Source organism: Orcinus orca, chromosome 16, assembly GCF_937001465.1.
Source record: "Orcinus orca chromosome 16, mOrcOrc1.1, whole genome shotgun sequence".
Lineage (NCBI taxonomy): Eukaryota > Metazoa > Chordata > Mammalia > Artiodactyla > Delphinidae > Orcinus > Orcinus orca.
The window spans coordinates 1,723,310-1,742,514 of NC_064574.1; the positions used below are offsets into that span (position 1 = coordinate 1,723,310).

The window sequence follows — 19,205 nt, forward strand, 5'->3', positions numbered from 1 at the left end:
GCTCTGCTAGCACCTCCCGGCTCATAAGTAGGGCAGCTGCTTCTGTGGAATATGGTTCCCCCACTTATTCTGAGAGTCGAGCTTCTTAAAACAGAAGTCATTTTTGAAAGGAGGGCACCCCAGCTCCCTGGAGCTGCATGCAGGGCAGCTGGGGGAGCACGGCCTGTTAGGGGCAAAGCAGGGGAGGGGATGTCTCCCGGTCTTCCACTCCCCAGGGCGAGGCTGGAAGGAGCCCCAGCAGGCCTGGCCAGCCCTGCCAGGCCCCTGCGTCTGTGGCGCCTACACCTGCGCATTGAAAGGCGTCCGAGGCCCTTGGAATCGGGGGCGCCCGGAGCAGAAATCCTGGGGGAGGGGCCGTGGGAGATGCAGGGGTGCCTCTCACGTTCCAGAGAGTTTGGAGGGAGGGAGGGGCGAAGTGCCCAACCCCCTCCCCATCAGAGGACTCAGCACAGGAGAGGAGGGAGGAGAAAAACGGGAATCCTACCGTCAGTAACGTCACACCTTAATATTGTGGCACATCAGGGCAATCTGGTGGCTGAGCCCCCAGAAAGTGGTACCTGTGCTGTCACTGGGCACCGCCTGACACCCCCTACACACCCTGCCGCCGCCAGCACCCCCTGCTGACTGTAAGCCCAATTCAAGGGCATCGAATTAACTCCACCCATCTCCACTCAGCAGACCAGCCACAGGACCCTCTTTGTCTCTCTGTTAAAAGGGGAGGGGGGGCTTCCTTGGTGGCGCAGTGGTTGAGAGTCCGCCTGCTGATGCAGGGGACATGGGTTCATGCCCCGGTCCGGGAAGATCCCACATGCCGCGGAGCAGCTGGGCCCGTGAGCCATGGCCGCTGAGCCTGTGCATCCAGAGCCTGTGCTCCACAACGGGAGAGGCCACAACAGTGAGAGGCCCGCGTACCGCAGAAAAAAACAAAAAAAAAAAGGGGAGGGGGGTGAGCACCCACCTGCACAAACTCGCATCAGGAAGTTAGGAAAAGCAGGAGAACTTGACTTCCTTCCCCCCAAAATGACTCTTCTGACTGAAAGGGGAAACGGTGTAATAAATGAGGGTGTCCACTGACATCGCCAAAGAGTGGCCACAGGTAAATTACCACATTGATAAGGTGCTGAGCCTGGGACTCTGGATGGAGGACAGGTCTGAGCCCAGCTAGCTTTGTGATAGGGAAGACCCTTGTGGTCTATTACAAGTTCATCACTAAAGGGATGTTGCCTATAAGCCTAAAGTACACTTAGTGGCCCATCTCTGAGGAACCTGCCTCCCAGGTAATGTGCATTCAGCTAAAATATCTTTGTTTAGCTCCCAGGAAACATCTTGCCCAGGCCCACCTGTGAATGGCTGCAGGAAGGAAGGAATTAACACATCCGCTCTGGAGGCTGACCGGAAGCAGGAAATGTCTGACTTTACTCCCTCCCCTTTTAGTGTAGAAGGAGCCTGAATCCTAACTAGGCGAGAGGGTTCTTTGGGACAGGAGTCCACCCTCTTCTCCGTCTGCTGGCTTCGAATAAAGTCACTATTCCTGGTCCCAACAACTAGTCTCTCAATTTATCGGCCTGTCGTGCGGCCAGAAGTAGGACCTTGGACTCAGCAACAATTTGTTTACTTTTAGGTGAAAATGTTGAGGCTGCTCACAAGGTAAGTTGTCCAGACACAAGAACCCACATGTTGTGTGATTCCACCTCCATGAAACGTCCACACCAGGCACAAGTTGTCAGTGGTGGCCGGGGGCGGGGAGGGGCTTCCTTCTGGGTGACGAGGGTGTTCTGGAGCTAGAGGGTGGCGATGATTGCACAGTGTTGTGCATGTGCTAAATGCTGATGAATTGCACACTCTAAAGGATGAAATGTACAGAACGTGCGTTATATTCCAACACAGCTGCTCCAGAAAAGGAAACCCCAGCCACGTGGTGCAGGCAGGACCGAGGCAAGGGGGCAGCATCCCCGGCTCCCAGCAGGCACCATCCCTCCAGGGTCGTGAGGTCGGCTGTGCTCCACTTGGGGGGACACTCTGGGGACACAGGCTGTGTGGGGGGCTGACTCTTTCCTGTTGTGCATTAAATAGATTCCACTGACATCACCGCTCGGGAGGCAGCTGCAGGCGGAAACTCCTGGACAAATTCTAACCAGGCCTCCTGAGCTCCCTTTCAGATGAGCCTCCACCCTGGCTTCTGGGTCCCCCTCATAGAGTCCGGTTCTGGCGAGAACCCTGCTAAGTCCGCTTAACCAGCACCCCCAACCCGGCCTCAGGGGCAAGGGACCCGGGCAGTCACTCCAAGTCCCGAGCTCAGACATATTAATGGATTAAGGCCCTGTAGCTGCCATCTGGGACTCAACTTTTGAACAAGGGGCCCTGCGTTGTCATTTTGTGCTGGAGTGCATACATTCTGGGCTGGTCCTGCATCCCCCGTTGGGGGAGATAAAGGCTGACCACATTCCCGGCTTCCTGGTGTGTCTGGAGTGAAGGCCAGTGGATCCTCGCCCTGCCAGCTCCCAGAAAGCCACAGCCGCCAGGAGGGACAGCTCTGGGGATGGGGCAGGTCAAGGCTGGCTAATCCCCGGGGGTAGGACCCCAGGGGTCCCGGGCTCTGCCATCCACTGCTCTCAGCATCTGAGCCCCAATGACCAGCAAGGGGCCAGCGCACGTGGAAGGGGGGACGGAGGGGGCTGGCACATGTGGAGTGAGTGAACGAGGCGGGGGCTCGGGTGAATTCGAGAGAAGAAACCACAGGGACAGGGGCTTCCCTGGAGGTCCAGTGGCTAAGACTCCGCACTCCCAATTCCGGGGACCCGGGTTGGATCCCTGGTCAGGGAACTAGATCCCACATGCTTCAACTAAGAAGTCCGCGTGCCGCAGCTAAGGATCCTGCGTGCTGCAACTAAGACTCGGCGCAGCCAAAATAAATAAATAAATATTTAAATAAAAAAAAAAAAGAAAGAAACCACAGAGACAGCCAGGGAGGGAGACGGCAGGAGGGTAAACTGTCCGTGCCCCACGTGGTTCTGGTCTCCCTGTTACGAGCTGAATCGTGTCCCCCCAGATTCGTCTGCTGAAGCCCCAACCACCAGGACCTCGGAATAGGACCTTATTTGGAAATAACCCAGAGGCCACTGCAGATGTAAATAGTTCAGGTGAGGTCCTTAGGGTGGCCCTGATCCGACCTGGCTGGTGTCCTTAGAAGAAGGGGACATTGGGACACAGCCACGATCATGGGGGGACAGACGCAGGGATGGGGTGAGGTGTCCACAAGCCCAGGGCACAGAGGAAGGCTGGCACCACCAGAGGCTGGGAGAGCCGGGACAGACGGTCCCCCAGACCCTCAGACCCAGAAGGAGCAGCTTTGCCACACCTTGACCTCCGATGTTGGCCTCCAGAACCAGGAGAGAATGGATTTCTGCCGTGTGAGCCCCGCCACAGTGTGTGCGCTCTGACAGCGGCCCTGGCTGGTCCTGGGGGAGGCGGACACGCGTGCGCTCTGTGACAGCGGCCCCGACTGGTCCTGGGGGAGGCAGACGCGCCCGAAGAGGCCGGGACTCCCTGCGCTGATGGTCACAGCCTCGCCGCGTGCAGCCCTCCCCCCACCCCCGTGCGGATGGAGGGCCTCCTCTCGCGGCTCCCGAGGGTCCAGTGCCCAGCAGACCAGGCCTTCGTGGCTCCCTGGGTGTCCCTCCTGGTGTCACTCAGAAGCTGCTGGGATGGCGGCGGCCGGGCCACCCACCCAGTTCCTCCAGCTCCCCGGGACCCCCAGCCGGCCCCAACCCCTCGAGGCCCACGGGGCCAGCATGTCCCTTCCCGAGCCATGGAGCCCCACGGTGAGCGTGTGTGCACACGGCAGAGAACAGCAGGGATGGACACAGAAACGGCAGTTTCCGAAGAGGCCTGAATCCCAGCCACAAGCATCTATCGGCTCAGAGGAGCGAGCTCGGCACCTCCATCAGCACCTCGCTGTTCCGAGCTTTCATCCTCACGGAGCCCTGGTCGTGGCGGGTGGATGTGAGATCGCGCCCGCCTCGCGTGTGGACACGGCAGGGCCGCCCCCAGGCCCCCAGCCTCTGACCAGCCTGGGGAGCGTCTCGGCACTGGGAGGAATCTGGTTTCTCAGACATGAGAGCCTGGGGCTCTCAGGAATTCCGTGTTTTCCCCAGTGTTGACCGTTTTCATCATCAAAATAGTTCAGTTGTTTACTCGGGTCCTTTCTTCCTCCACTTTCCTCCTCACTTTGTGCTGCGCTCAGCCCTCGATGGGAAAGAAAACTTTGGAGTACGTGAAATACGATGGGCTCAATGCCACCCTCCACCCCATCACCCCCTCCCACCAGCAATCCGACTCGATAAATCATAGCAGGACCCCCTCCAGGGGCTCCTCTGGCTTCAGAGAAACTGCTGGAAATGAAGGGGCCCCGAGAGAAAGTGGACAGAGTCGCTGACGCGTCAGCACGACCTCTGCTCACGGCAGGGCCTGGCTCCAGTGACACCGACCCCACACCGCCGCTGGCGCTCCAACAGCCTGGGTCCCAGGGTGCATTCCCAGGGACCAGCGACCCCACAGCGATGGACCCAAAGCCATTTCTATCTCGTCAGGAGATGCTGTGTGTGTGTGTGCGCGCGTGCGCACGTGTATGTAGGGTGGCGGCATTTTTTGCTAATTAACATTTTTATGCTGAAATCTCTAATTTTCACATTGTTCTAGAGTCTACTTTGTGTGGAAAATGTGAAATAATTCTGAGCTCCCACCCTGTTTTTAAAAGTCGCTCACATTTGACTAATTTTAAAACCTGGGGCCAGGTCAGCTGCAACTGTCGCCCGTCCCCACCAGGTGGCGCCACCATGACGAGCTGCTTACTCGGGCCACAAACGTGGATGCCGGTAGTGGGGCTGGTCCCAGCTGGGCCAGGGGGCATCTGGCCACATCTCCTTCGGGTCGGCACCCACGGCTGCGAGCACTCTGCTGTTGACACGCGTTGGAAGGTTCCGGCCGCTCCGGGGCACACAGCCCTCGTTCCCTCCCTGCCGCCCATTCCCCTTAATTAAGCAGAACGTGGGGCGACACTGTCCCTTTCACTAGGATGCACCCGGGAAGGCGCAGGCACAACGGAGAAGTCCCAAGTGCCAGCTGGGCTGGGGCAAAAGGGATGGCGCTGAGTCCGATGCTGAGCAGACCCAAGTCCAAGCCCTCCTGACGAAGGCAGGAGGCTGGGGAGACTGTGCCTCTCTGGGAACCAGAAGTGACGGGCAGGCAGGGCCCTGTGCAAGCCGAGGGGTAAGACCAAGGGGCTGGGTCTGCCCAGCTCTGGCCCCCAGGAAGAGCGATGGGGGAGAGGGCTGGCAGCTCACAGCACCAGCGCGGGCCAGTTCCCAGCAGGACAGCAGCCCTCTGCTCAAACAGGACACCACCCAACGCAACCTCCTCCAGGAAGCCTTCCTGGAACCAGCCCAGCTACGTGACTCCCCATCTTCCCACTCCCCTCCCCTGGGCCTGGGTCCTGCCGCTTTCCAGACTGGCTTGGGGGGTCTGCAGGGTTTGACGGAGGGAGAGGGGGAACCCACAGGAGACGATCAGTCTAGGTTGGGGGCGGCTCTAGGGACTGGGCTGCCTGGGCAGAGGCCAGGTGCTGGCACTCGCTGGACTAGACGGAGCTTGGTCTCATGTGGGAGGTGGAGGGGCGGGTTCTGATGGCTGGGTGCCCATCCCTGGAGATGGGGAGGGTCAGCCACCCAAACCGCAAGGACCAAGAGTAGGGAATGAGACTCTGGGTAGAATGTTCAGGCCGAGCGAGCGGCTGCTAGAAGGGAAACGAAGCACCTGCTTCCCCTGGGGCTGCTGAGCTGACGCTAGCCTGCAGCTCCTGACACTCTGGGGGGCCCACCTGCCCGAGAGCAAAGTCAGCACAGAACAAGTCGAGCTGAGAGACGGGGACGAGTCCTCGTGCCGTCATCCGGGCACCTAGACCCAGCTGTGCCTGAAGCCATCCTCGGTTCACAGAGCTGAAAACTCCAGAGGCCCCTGTCTTCTTAAACCACTTGCAATTAGGATTCCTTCCATCAAAAGTGACTGGATCCAGCAGGTGGTGACTTAAAGAGAAGCCAGACGGTCACAGAGTCAGTACCAGGAAGCTAAGGTGTCGGCTGAGCCAGTGCCCTACACACAGATCTCTGGACCCCAGCGCCCCGTGCTGCTCACACTCTGTTGCTTGGACGCCCCCTTCCCACCCCCCACGGAAACTGAGGAGGGGCGGTGGGTCATGTCAGAGGCTGTGCCTCGTGTCTGTGGGTCTGGAAGGAGAAGGCCCCACTCCCACCTGCCTCGCCGTGATAAATGGCAAACACCCACTTAAGGAAGCAGGGGGCCAGGCCATACGGGCTCCCTGCCCCCTGTCACGGGCAATCCCCCTCCTGACCCCAAGACTCCAGCCAACAAGCTTGCTCCAACAAACACCATTCATTTGCTTTTTTTTTTTTTGCGGTACGCGGGCCTCTCACTGTTGTGGCCTCTCCCGTTGCGGAGCACAGGCTCCGGACGCACAGGCTCAGCGGCCACGGCTCACGGGCCCAGCCGCTCCGTGGCATGTGTGATCTTCCCGGACCGGGGCACGAACCCGTGTCCCCTGCATCGGCAGGCGGACTCTCAACCACTGCGCCACCAGGGAAGCCCCATTTGCTTTTAATTGTGCCATAAGTAATTGTTTGGGGGGCTGAAGATCTCCTTTTTAAATTTTCTATGTATTAATATTTAACCTTAACGAAGTACAGAATCGTTTGTGCAATAACGTGGGAGCCATGGAAGGAGGAATCAGCCACTGACACGTCACCAGGGTCCCCGGGCTGCTGCCGGCGTCACGCCTCCACACGCACCGCAGGCCCCCGGGTGCTGCGGCCAGAAGGGCTGCCGGGGAGCAATGCAGCCAGGGCAGCTCCGGGTTCAGGCCAGAGCCCAGGCCAGGGCCCCGGGCCGTGTGTGATGTGTGGAAGGGGACATTCGGGGGAGACCGGCTCCTCTCCTCCTGCCTTCAGAGGGTCCAGGCATGCAGGTCTCCACATCCTCGCAGACCCCTCGTCCATCCAGGCTGCCCTCACACCTGCTGGAGGCCCTGACGCAGACAGCTGCGGCCACGTCCATCCGGAACTCGCCCACGTGAGACACAGGACATGGAGATGGGGGGAGGGGGCAGAGCCAGGTGGGCCTCAAGTCCCCCAGGTGAGAGTGCGGCACCCCCGCCCAGGACCCTGCACCCTCCCAGCCGGGGTTTCAAGCCCAGGGCGCCCCTGATCCCGCTCTGTAGCCAGAGAGAGGCCAGTACAAGCTCGGGCTCTGCCCCTGAGGGCCGTGTGACCCGGGCCACGCCGACCCTGCTGTAGAGCAGGAGGAAAGAGGTCGCTGGCGCCTGGCAAGGAGCACAGTGTCGGCAGAACCTGCCCCTCCGCTGTTCAATAAACATCAAAGCCTCGGAAGCCCTGGGTTCCAGGTAACAGGGAGAAGAAGACCTCTGAGAACCCAAGGTCAATCCAGAGATGAGAAATACAGCCGACGCAAAGAGACAGGATGGACACGGGGACAAGAAGACCCCTGAGAACCCAAGGTCAATCCAGAGACGAGAAATACAGCCGACGCAAAGAGACAGAATGGACACGGGGAGAAGAAGACCCCTGAGAGCCCAAGGTCAATCCAGAGACGAGAAATACAGCCGACGCAAAGAAACAGGATGGACACGGGGAGAAGAAGACCCCTGAGAACCCAAAGTCAATCCAGAGACGAGAAATACAGCCGACGCAAAGAGACAGAATGGACACGGGGAGAAGAAGACCCCTGAGAACCCAAGGTCAATCCAGAGATGAGAAATACAACCGACGCAAAGGAACAGAATGGACACAGGGAGAAGAAGACCCCTGAGAACCCAAGGTAAATCCAGAGACGAGAAATACAGCCGACGCAAAGAGACAGAATGGACACGGGGAGAAGAAGACCCCTGAGAACCCAAGGTCAATCCAGAGATGAGAAATACAGCCGACGCAAAGAGACAGGATGGACACGGGGAGAAGAAGACCTCTGAGAACCCAAAGTCAATTCCAGAGATGAGAAATACAGCCAACGCAAAGAGACAGAATGGACACGGGGAGAAGAAGACCCCTGAGAACCCAAGGTCAATCCAGAGATGAGAAATACAGCCGACGCACAGAAACAGAATGGACAGAATGAACAGATGAGACTTTGCAAGAAAACAAGTCAATTTGAAGACAGCAATATTAATACCCAAAAGGAAGCCCACAGAAGAAAAAAATATCAAAAAAAAAAAAGAGCAGAATGTCAGCGGCATGGGGGCAATATTAGGGTGGGTGGTGGAGGGACAGAAAAGTGGACCCTGAAGCGTGATGGTCAATTTTCCAAATCTGTTGGAAATCCAGAGATTGAAGAAGCTTGCCGTACCCCAAGCCGAATAAACGTAAGAACCACCACAAGCCTAACAAAACCGTCAAACACCAGTGAGGAAGGAAACTCTGAAGCCATCAAAGAAAACAGACAAATGACATAGAGACGGACAGGCGTCTGAGTTAGAGCAGGATTCCCGTGGAACCACACAGGTTAGAGGCCTCAGAGGTGACATGCTGCCAGTGCTGACAGAAGGAGGAAATCGATCCAGCTAACCGCTCCATCCAGTGAAAACATCCTCCCGATGAAGTTCCTCTAAACCGACGCACAAAAAGTCAGCCCCAGGGCACGCACAGGACACAGTAAAGTTCTTCAGGCAGAAGGAGAGTGACATGGGGTGGGTCTACACAGAAGAAAGGGGGCCGGACGTGGGAAAGACGTGGATAAATAGAAACCTGTTACAATCATTTTTGATTCTTCAAAGGTAACGGACGGTTGAAGGTAAAAATATTAATCACGCGCTGTGGGGATTATAACATCTGTAGATGGGTAAAATGTATGACAGGCGCAGCCCAAAGCCTGAGGGTGGTAAATGTGTACAGTCGCGTATACATGACGGGCACGTGGCTGGTCAAAGACCGCGGGGCCGTTTGGAGACTTGCGTTCTACACCTGCCGGGTGTGAAGGATCAACCCCTGAGGATGTGAAACGCGGAGGAGAATCTCAGAAGCCAACAGTAAAGGCAGAAAGGGAATCACCTGAAAACTCAATCCAAAGTGACGCAGGAAAAGAGGGGAAGAAGAAACAGGAAGAGACGGGACAGACAGCCAGCAAAACTCGTAGGAGAGGCGGATTTTCAAAAGCGAAGAGCATGGAAGAGAAAAAGACGTAAACAAACACAGAGACCCTGAAAGCGCCTCAGTACATGGAAAACAGACCATTCAACACCGTCGAGACAAACTGCCCTGGGCTTCATCAGATGAAGCCCTGCCCGCAGAGGACCCCGGGGGACACCCGCCAAACTCCACAGATGATGGGGCTCACGGGCCACAGCTGGATGGACACACGGACAGACAGACTTTCCTCAGCACCGCCGACCGGCAACGGCCCACGTCCAGGCATCCACACGGGGTCTAATGCGAATATGGCAGCCAGGACACAGCCCGCGGCCACGAGTCACCCACGCAGCTGTGGGCAGGGAGCTCAGACCGACGGAGACGCAGGACTGCGTGTCTGGGGGTGGGGCATCCGATGCCAGGACAGCGCCCAGGGCACACACGCCCCAGGACCGTCATGACCACTAGCCCAGGGTCGGGTCCCTGCACCTGGACACGCACCACGCGTCAGGGCTCAGAAGTGGTGCGTCCAGGCTGAGGGGCAAGGAGAGGGGGACCCCCAGGGTGGGAGACCGACCTCCACAGTCTCTCCAGGCGACCTCTCGGCCTCACTACCCCACTTTGCGGAAGGGGAAATGGCTGGCCTCCCACTCAGGAGGCCCGTGGAAGAGCAGGGTCTGCTGGACGGCCAGCTCCACACGGCGGTCATCCCAGCGGGGCTGACCTGCCGGAGTGCGCGGGGCGGGTGGCGCACATGGGACCCTCCCCAGACTCACCTAAGCCCACAGCGCCCGAGAAGCAGGTGCCACAGCTGGGCCTCGGTTTACCCATTTTACAGGTGAGGACAGAGTTGGGGTCCAGGGTGGGCTGCCAGCAGCCTGGCTCCGGGACCTGGGCCCTGAGCACCATCCATCTGTGCCTGACGCTGATTCCAGCCCCTCCCTGGGGCTGGACCCACCTCCCTTCCGGCACCAGGCAGGCATCGCACAAACGACCGCCCCCAGCCTGCTCCACTGCCCTCCCAGCTCAGCGGTGCCCAGACCTGCTGCTGGTGTCCGCAGCACCCCCTCCAGAGCTCACCCTGACCCGAGGCTGCTGCCTCCAGAGCAGGACGGTGGGGCTGGGGGTCAGAGGTGGGCACAGCAGGCACCTGTCCCCCTCTTCTGGGCCACTGTGCAGAGCCCAGCACTGGCCGCCCTCCTGGCTACACCCCCATTACTCCAGAGGGCCCAGGGCCTGAGGTCTGGCCCAAGGGCACCCAAGGCCACACTCGGACACCAGCATCCTGCTGCCCCCAAGCCTCCCCCGGACTCGGCCACGCAAACCCAGGGCCTTGCTGCCCCCTGGAGGCCAGGAGGCAGATGGCCCCTAAGGGGCGGCCCTCCTCTGCCCTCCCCAAGTCAGAGGAGCTGGGTGGGGGCAGGGGTCTTGCCCTGGCACCCAAGCTGTCCCCTAGCCGGCACCACGAGACCTCCCCTGGGCAGCCCCCCTGCCCACGCAGAGCCCGCCACTCACACCCACACCTATTAAGTGCTCAGCAGGGGCTCAGGGCCCCTCGGGGGACCTCAGGGAGGCCTGGGTGGGTGGGCGAGGCCCAGCACAGCTAGGCTGGCGGACAGGGGCGCGGGGAGGGACACGGGCCTGCGGGAGGCCTCTGCATTTCGTTTATTTCCCATCAGGGGTCCTGGCCTGTGACTTTCTTCTCTCCTGTCCTTGTCTGGCTTTGGTACCAGAGCAATGCTGGCCTCGTAAAGTGAGTTTGGAAGTGTTCCTTCCTCTTCAAGTTTTTGTAAGATTTTGAGAAGTCGTGTTAATTCCTCTTTAAATGTTTGGTAAAATTCACCAGAGAAACCATGGGCCTGGGCTCTTCCGTGTCGGGAGGTTTTTAATTACTGATTCAATCTTCTTACTGGTGACTGGTTTGCTCAGAGTTTCTGTTTGTTCATAATTCAGTGCCGGCAGGTTGTGTGTCTCTGGGAACTTACCCATTTCTTCAGATTTGTGCAACGCACGGTGTCTTGTCCACAGCAGCCCCTCCCGGTCCTCCGTGCTCCTGTGGCACCAGCTAGAAAGCACGCAGATGTTTATAGCAACTTCACTCACAAGTGCCAACCGCTAACAGAAGAAACAGACAGATATTTGTAAGTATATGGACATGGTTAACAATGCACTCAATACATTTGATCACATTAATTTGTTTAATATTTATTTATTTTGGCCGTGCCGGGTCTTAGTTGAGGCACGCGGGATCTTCATTGTGGCACGCGGGAGTTTTTAGTTGCGGCATATGGGATCTAGTTCCCCAACCAGGGACCGAACCCAGGCCCCCTGCATTGGGAGCGCGGAGTCTTAACCACTGTGCCACCAGGGAAACCCCAAGCAAATTAATTTATAAAGAACACCACACTCCCCAAAAAAGTTTACAAAAATTGAGCAGATAAGTCACAGAGGCTTGGGGTGAGGGAGAAACAGGTGGGGAACAGGAGATTTTTAGGGCCATGAAAACAGGTGGGGAACAGGAGATTTTTGGGGCCATGAAACTATTCTGTATGGTGGACACATGTCATTATACCTTTGTAAAAACCTGTAGAGTACAACACAAAGGGTGAACCGTAACGTCGACTATGGATTTTAGGTAATAATGATGTATCTGTTGGTTCATCAATTGTAACAAACGTAGCAACCAGTGCAAGATGTTAATAATAAGGGACACTGAGGGTGGGGTGGGGGAAGGGGTGTGTGGGAACTGTGTACTTTCCCATCCATTCTTCTGTAAACTTTAAAACTACTCTTTAGGGACTTCCCTGGGGGTCCAGTGGGTAAGACTCTGAGCTCCCAATGCAGGGGGCCCGGGTTTGATCCCTGGTCGGGGAACTAGATCCCACATGCATGCTGCAACTAAGAGTCCACATGCCACAACTAAGACCCGGCGCAGCCTAAATAAATAAATAAATCTACTCTTTTAAAAAAAAGTGTATAAAAATCTTTGATTGACCATACGCTGATTCTAAACCAAGTTTGAACAAAGAAAATAAGTAACCGTATTAATGTCTTTGGGAAACAAATTTTTCAGATGAATCTTAACGTGCCCAGTAGAAGGGCTTTATGGGTGGTGTCAGTTTTTCCTCGCCATCTGTCAATTTTTGTCTGATATATTCAATAGCACAGTAAAAGACTTTATCACGGCTCTTTCAGCATCTATCAGACAAATACACACACACACACAAAGAATTTGAACAACACAGTATGCTTGATTGAATATATATATATAAAATTTCAACTATGCCCAATAAAATTCCCATCCCCTATTATATATGAGCCATGTTCACTGACCACGATGAGATAAGATTAGAAATCAACAAGAAAGCAAAATCAAAAAGTATTTATACATCTGGATATCTCACCCGAGATTTACTTACAAAACGTAGACTAGCTTTCCTGTGAGAAAATCTTCTAACAGACGCTGCTTCAGAGGAATTCAAAGGCTCCGGGTCTGAACCTGGAGAAGCAGGCAGTGTTCATGAGCCTGGACTGAATGTCACGAGGCTTTTGGCCAAGCTTGTCGCTCCTAATAAACCATGGTGGAGGCGTATCTTGTCCAGCTGGGGGAGGGCGTCAGGAGGGCTTCCGGGAAGAGAGGTGCGTTCAGCCCTGTGGAATGGGCAGGGGTGTTCCAGGTGGGCAGATGGCCAAAGTCAAAGTACAGAAACCAGAAACATCCCACATCACTGGCGCCAGCGTAGCCCACCTGGCTGGTGCCGGGGGCAACACGGGACGTGGCTCACGCGTGGGGATGGGCAGGACCTGGAATGCCCCAAGGAGCAGGGCTCTATCCTGCCGGTGACTGGGAGCTGCCAGGCATCTTAAGTGGAAGGAGATCAGGTCAGCCGGGAATCTATGTACTGATGGAGAAAAGGGGGCAGAGAACACGCAAGGAAGGGCAGAGCTGAAGCCACCTGCGTCAGAACCCCGGGGGCCCCCTGCTTCCTCCCCGAGTTTTCGCGCGGACTCAGTAGCTCTCTTTTTATTACTCCAGGTCAACGCTGTGCCACTAACCAAGGCGTCTGTTTGGGGAGGTAAATTCAGGCTGATGCGTTCTGGGCATCCCCCCTGCACGCCCGGCTACCTCTGAGGCGATCTGAAGGTCTAGTTGGTGGGACGTGATCTGAGTCTTGAGCAACTCCCGGGAGACGGTCAGTACCAGGAGACTGTCTCCTCTATACCCCACCCAGAGGCCACAAGCCCGCAGCTCATATGGCGTTAAAACCTCCTCTCCTGCAATGTGGATGGACCTGGAAACATGCTCAGTGAGAGAAGCCAGTCACAAAAGGCCACATAGCGTATGAGTCCATTTACACGAAACGTCCAGAGCAGGCAAATCCGTAGAGACAGAAAGCACACTGCTGGTTGCCATGGGCTTCATTTGCAAAGGGAGGAACGGGAGTGATAGGTAATGGATACGAGTCTTTTGGGGATGACAAACGTGCCCTGGAATAGACTGTCACGATGGACACTGTGAATGACACTGTGAATAAACTAAAAACCTTGAATCTTAAACTTGAAGTGGGGGGAAATGTATAGTACGCAAATTATATCTCAGTAAAGCTGGGTTTTTTTTTAAATTTCTTTTCATCACCCTGGACTAACCTGGCACGGTGTCCGCTAGTGGGGTGGGGGGAATAAGGGAGGGGGGAGGGAAGGCTTTGTAAACTGTCAAGTCCTGTCAAAATGCAGGAGGTGGTGGTTTTGTGGGGTTTCTAAAAACAACTTGAACAAAAACAGGTTCTTGTAAGTGGATTGGGGGCCATCTTTACCTTTCCCCCGGGGGGACATGGAGACTGCAGACGGTCAGAGGCCAGGGCTGCCAACCAGAGGTTCCGAGGTGCAGCTCGGGGGACTTAAAGGACAATTACCAAGTGCTACCCAGAGGCACTTGGTGAGAGGTACACGGAGACACAAGCCCCTAAAATGAGCCTCGGGACTGGCGCTCCATCACCAGAGACCCATGGAAACAATGGGGGCAGGGGCGGAGTCTCAGCTGAGACGCAGGACCAAGGCTGCCCCAAAGGAGCCTCCGTGGAGCCTCTTCCCTGCCTGGCGAGGCCCGAGGCTGTCTTGGCTGCCCCAACCTGCTGCCCTCGGCCTCCCCCCGGAGACCTCCCCCGGGAGACCTCCCCCCGGAGGAACGTCCACACCAAACAGCAAAGGGCCGAGACCGCGTTTAGCCTTCTGCGCTTAGGAAATATCGCAGGAAAAAAATCACAACCCAAAAGCAAGTGTGGGGCTGCAAAACAAAACCAATAAAAACACGAAGAGGTTTGAAATCAATATTCCTGGGGTGTCTTCCAGCCCAGGAACGGCCATGGGGCTTCTTAACGTTAAAGCAAGCTGCGTGTCAGTGACGACTGCAATGAAACTGCTGAAACATCAGAAATTATACAAGGAATGAGGAATACCCTCCGAACAGGTGGCGGGAAGTTGAGCGGGGCTCTCATGCCCAGGTGCGGAAAGCGGCATCTTCCACCCCAAGGCTGGCATGGCCCCCAAAGAGGCCAGTGGGTCTGCGTCCAGCAGCCATGCTTGGGTGCCTGTCTTTTACCTGATTCTGGTGAAGCGCTGGCCTCTGGAGCCCCCGCCTCCGATTCAGGGAGGGGGGCTTCTCGCTGTGCCCCGCTCTCCCCGTTGTGGACAGGAGGTGAGGCTTGTGTGGACAGGGTCCGGGAGGGCCTGAGAACGAGTATTAACCAGCAGGGCCAGCGGGTGGAGCGCAATCTCCCAGGTGGCCAGCAGGTGGCGGCGTCTGACCAAAAACCATGCCTCTCCCGGCGCTTTCAAGATTTGCGGCCGAGCATCGCCCGGATTGGGCCCCCCGGGGAGGCTGCTTGAGGGTCTGGGACCCCAGAGGAAGGCCCGCGCCCCCCACCCCGCCTCCAGCCCTTCTCTGAGCTGCTGAAGTTCAGAAACTGGCCCAGAGCCCTCGCTTCCCGGACTGGAGTGTAGACATCCCAAAGGCCAGGCTGGACCCCAGACTGACACTGTCAGACCCCTCTGGCCCGGGCCCAACGTCGGATTTAATTTAATCTCCCAGCGATGCTGACCTGCAGCCACAGCAGGGGCTCTACTTCAGCCCCTCTTCTGAAAGCCAATATCCTGGGTGCCTGTGGCTTCAATTACTGAATGCTCTGACGACGTTTCCATGTCCCCGTGAGGGCCTGCCAGACACCCCTTGGGTGGTTCAAACGCCCTCACACTCAATCTGTCCACAGCACACCCGCCCCCTCAACCCTCCCGCCCTCCAGCCCTGAGTCCCAGAGGTAGGAGGTCATTGGCCCCCATCAGGCCACACCGCTCGTGTCGGCCGCGGGGGTAACAGTGGAGCTGGCCCACCTCTCTCCACGTCCCCTGTCACCTCTGGCAGCTCTGCCAGGCCTGGAGGGACAGCCAGGAGGAAGTGCCCCAAACCCCCTGACCACAGCGGGAGCAGTGATCTGCAGAAAACGCTTCCTTGAGCTCCTACGGTGGCGGCCTCAGCCCTCCCAGCAAAGACCGAACTCCCCACCAGACTGGCCGCCCCTTGGTCTCTGGGCCCCACCCTGGCCCCCTGCTGCCCCCTCCAATGTGCCACGCCCCTTCCAACAGCCTGTAAGCCCCCTGCCCCCCAGGGTGCTCCCCCACCCCAGGTGCTTGGCCTGACACCCACTCACCCTTCAGACCATGGCCCAAACACCATGGCGGCCTGTCCGTGCTGAGCTGTCCCCACCGCCCTGCCCGTGCCTGACCTCAGCCCAGGAGGCAGTGCAGGGGCTCCTTGGAGAGCCCCCCCAGACCCTTCTTGTCCCTGAGCCCACCTTCAGCCCCAGACGGGACAGGCCCCCCTCCCCTCATCCATCCGCAGGGCCCAGAGCACAGCGACTCTGGTGTTTCCCGCGACTGATGACCCACGTGTTTGTGCCTGTCTCCTCCCACCCAGCATGGAAGCCCTTGAGAGCCAGGATCCCCATCACTGCTGGATTTCCAGAACCTTCCAGAGCGCACACAGCTCTCAGCCATTCGCTGCACAAGAGCACCTGCACCTGCTCACATTCCCTGAGCACTCGACAACACCGAGATCATCTCTGTTACTCCTCTCCCTGGGAAACCTGGAGAACAGAGAGGTTAAGCTACTCTGTCAAGGTCACACAGCAGGGCCTGGTGAGTGGTTCCCAGGCAGTACTGAGCTGGAGGCCAGGGGGACACCATCTCTTGACTGAGTGGGAAGCAACCACCACCCGCCAACTCCACAAGACCTCCAGGCACCTTCCCACCTGGAGAAAGTCTGGGGTCCTTCATCTCTCATTGGAAAGATTGAAAAGGTGAGCCCCGCGGCTGGCAGGATTCCCCCAGATGGGGCTCAATCCGCGAGGAGGAGGCACCTCTGGAAACTCCGCCGAAGCCCTGCAGCCAGTGTGCGCTCCCTGCACTTAGAATGTGGAGAAAGGTCAGGTGGCGCTGCGCTGGCCGTGCACAAAACCGGGACCCAGGTTTGAAAAAGGAACCAGGCTGCTCTCAGCTTCCTACCCTCCCGGGGTTTTTCAACCTGTATTAGAAACTCCATCATTACCCTACCCCTCCCAAACCTTCCGACAGGTCTGGCCTGAATCCTTGCCCCCAACCTCCCAGCCACGGGGACTCTCCTGGCTGGCAGCCCCAGCTCGGCCAGCGCATCACCCTGAGGTGAGCTGTGCCCAAGGACCAGCCCCCACACCCTCCCCGGCCCAGGCTGGCGGGGAAATTGCGGAACCGGGCATCGTGCATCCCGGGGCCCCGCAGGTGCTCAGGCGACACCCCTGGTCTGACGTCCCCCTGGGGGCACCACAGCCGTCCCTGGAGGGGTTTCTTGGATGAGACTCAGGCCAGGACAGAGGACCCGCCCCCGCCCCAGCCTCTCGCCGGCGCAGCCCCCATCTGCTTTCTTCAGCAGAGCTGCCATGCTCCCCAACTTCATGGTGGAGCCCTCGCCCCCGCCCCCAAGTAGAAAACTGAGAAAATTCCTCCTCTATGGTAGGGCAAACCATGGAAAAAACCTTTCACTGGAAATAGCAGAGAATTGAAACAAGCTTTTGCCTAAACAAGAGGTTTTTGTCCTTAAGTCTCCGATCCCCGCCTCAAATCACTAAGACTTCAGGGAGCGTGGAAACGTCTCCAGGACGCACTTGTCCCCGGAAACGGCGCGGCGGGGGCTGGACACCCACGAGAGGGCCAGCTGTGGGGAAGGCCCAGCCCAGCCGGGCCTCGGGGCGTTCGGAGCGCGCCCTTTTCCCCGCGGGTTACCCAGCTGTGAGGCCGCTCCTGGAGGGCGCCCACCGAGCGCCCCGGGCGTGCGCTCCGCACCTCCTCCGGCCTCGGCGGGTCAGGCGTCCGCGGTGGGCTGCGCGCTCCCTGCTCCGATACCTGCCTGCGCGGCGCCGGAGGTGGCTCCTGCAAATGGTACCGAAGACGAGGACAAGGCGGCCTGAGGCGGGTGCCCACGAGCGACGGGGGCGCACAGTGACGGCAACCCCCGGGGGTGGCAGGAGGCAGAAGCTCGAGACGCCGGGAAGCAGGAACAGCTCTCCCGGGTCCCGCGGCTTCCACAGCCGTCTCCAACCAGACCTCCAGCTCCTTCCATCCCGGCGGCGCCCCACCCCTGACCATCGGTCTGCGCCGCCGGTGGAGCTGGGCTCCGGGAAGAGGCGGTCACCAAGTTCCCTCTGATTGGACGGCCGCGAAGTCCCAGAGGGCGCCTCCGCACCTTAAAGCAGGAACGGGCGAGGAGAAGGTAGAGCCCTCCGCAGCCCAGCCCTGCGCGCGGCAGCGAGAGGTGGGGAGGAGGCGGTCGGGGGGAGAGGACAGAGACGAGAGAGGGGGAGGCGACCAGGAGGCGGGGCTGGGGCGGGACCCAGAGGCCCCGGCGCGGGGAGGCCCCGGGACCGACCGACCGACCGCCCGCCGGACGGAAGCGCCAGCCGGGAGCGGTACCCAGGCTGCGGCAGCGGCCAACGCGCGCGCCGACCCCGGGGCGGCTCGGGCCGGGCCGCATGAGCGCCTGCCTGCCCGGCGAGCCCTCGGGCCCCGGAGGCGCGGCCATGGCCGAGCTCAAGTCGCTGTCGGGGGACGCGTACCTGGCGCTGAGCCACGGCTACGCGGCGGCGGCTGTGGGCCTCGCCTACGGGGCGGCCCGGGGGCCCGAGGCGGCCCGCGGCTACGGCGCGCCGGGCCCGGGCGGCGACCTCCCCATGGCGTCCGCTCCCCGAGCTCCGGCCGCGGCGGCCGAGAGCAGCGGCGAGCAGAGCGGCGACGAGGATGACGCCTTCGAGCAGCGGCGGCGACGGCGCGGGCCCGGGGGCGCGGCGGACGGGCGGCGGCGGCCCCGGGAGCAGCGCTCGCTGCGGCTGAGCATCAATGCGCGGGAGCGGCGGCGCATGCACGACCTCAACGACGCGCTGGACGGGCTGCGCGCCGTCATCCCCTACGCGCACAGCCCGTCGGTGCGCAAGCTCTCCAAGATTGCCACGCTGCTGCTCGCCAAGAACTACATCCTCATGCAGGCACAGGCCCTGGATGAGATGCGGCGCCTCGTGGCCTACCTCAACCAGGGCCAGGGCTTGGCCGCTCCGGTGGCCGCCGCGCCCCTGACGCCCTTTGGCCAGGCTGCCGTGTACCCCTTCTCCGCCGGCGCCGCGCTGCCCTGCCCAGACAAGTGCGCCGCCTTCTCCGGGACGCCCTCGGCGCTTTGCAAACACTGTAACGGGAAGCCGTAAGGGCCCCGGGCCGCCCCTTCCTTCCGAACGCGTCCTTCATTTTACCTTGACCCCATGACTGTGTCACCCTGCCCCCACCGGACCCCGCCCACGGGGAGAAGGCGGCCAGGCCTCGCTTCCAGCCCTTGCGTGCTGAACATTTGGGCCCGCGGGAAGCGCAAAGCCCATCCGGGCGCGGGATTGAACCGGACAGCGGGGCGCTGGAATCCATGCCCTG

General features: G+C 59.0%; 1 protein-coding gene across 1 annotated transcript; it reads left to right on the forward strand.

Moving 5' to 3' along the window:
* Positions 1-18,265: 18,265 nt before the first annotated feature.
* BHLHE23 (basic helix-loop-helix family member e23) lies at positions 18,266-18,988 on the forward strand. The gene has a single exon (XM_004282344.2). The coding sequence runs from the start codon at positions 18,266-18,268 to the stop codon at positions 18,986-18,988; it is 723 nt and encodes a 240-aa protein (XP_004282392.2).
* Positions 18,989-19,205: the final 217 nt, after the last annotated feature.

Bases quoted from the DNA above. Each gene is read 5' to 3' on its own strand.
- BHLHE23 (XM_004282344.2), top strand. From the start codon at position 18,266: ATGAGCGCCTGCCTGCCCGGCGAGCCCTCGGGCCCCGGAGGCGCGGCC.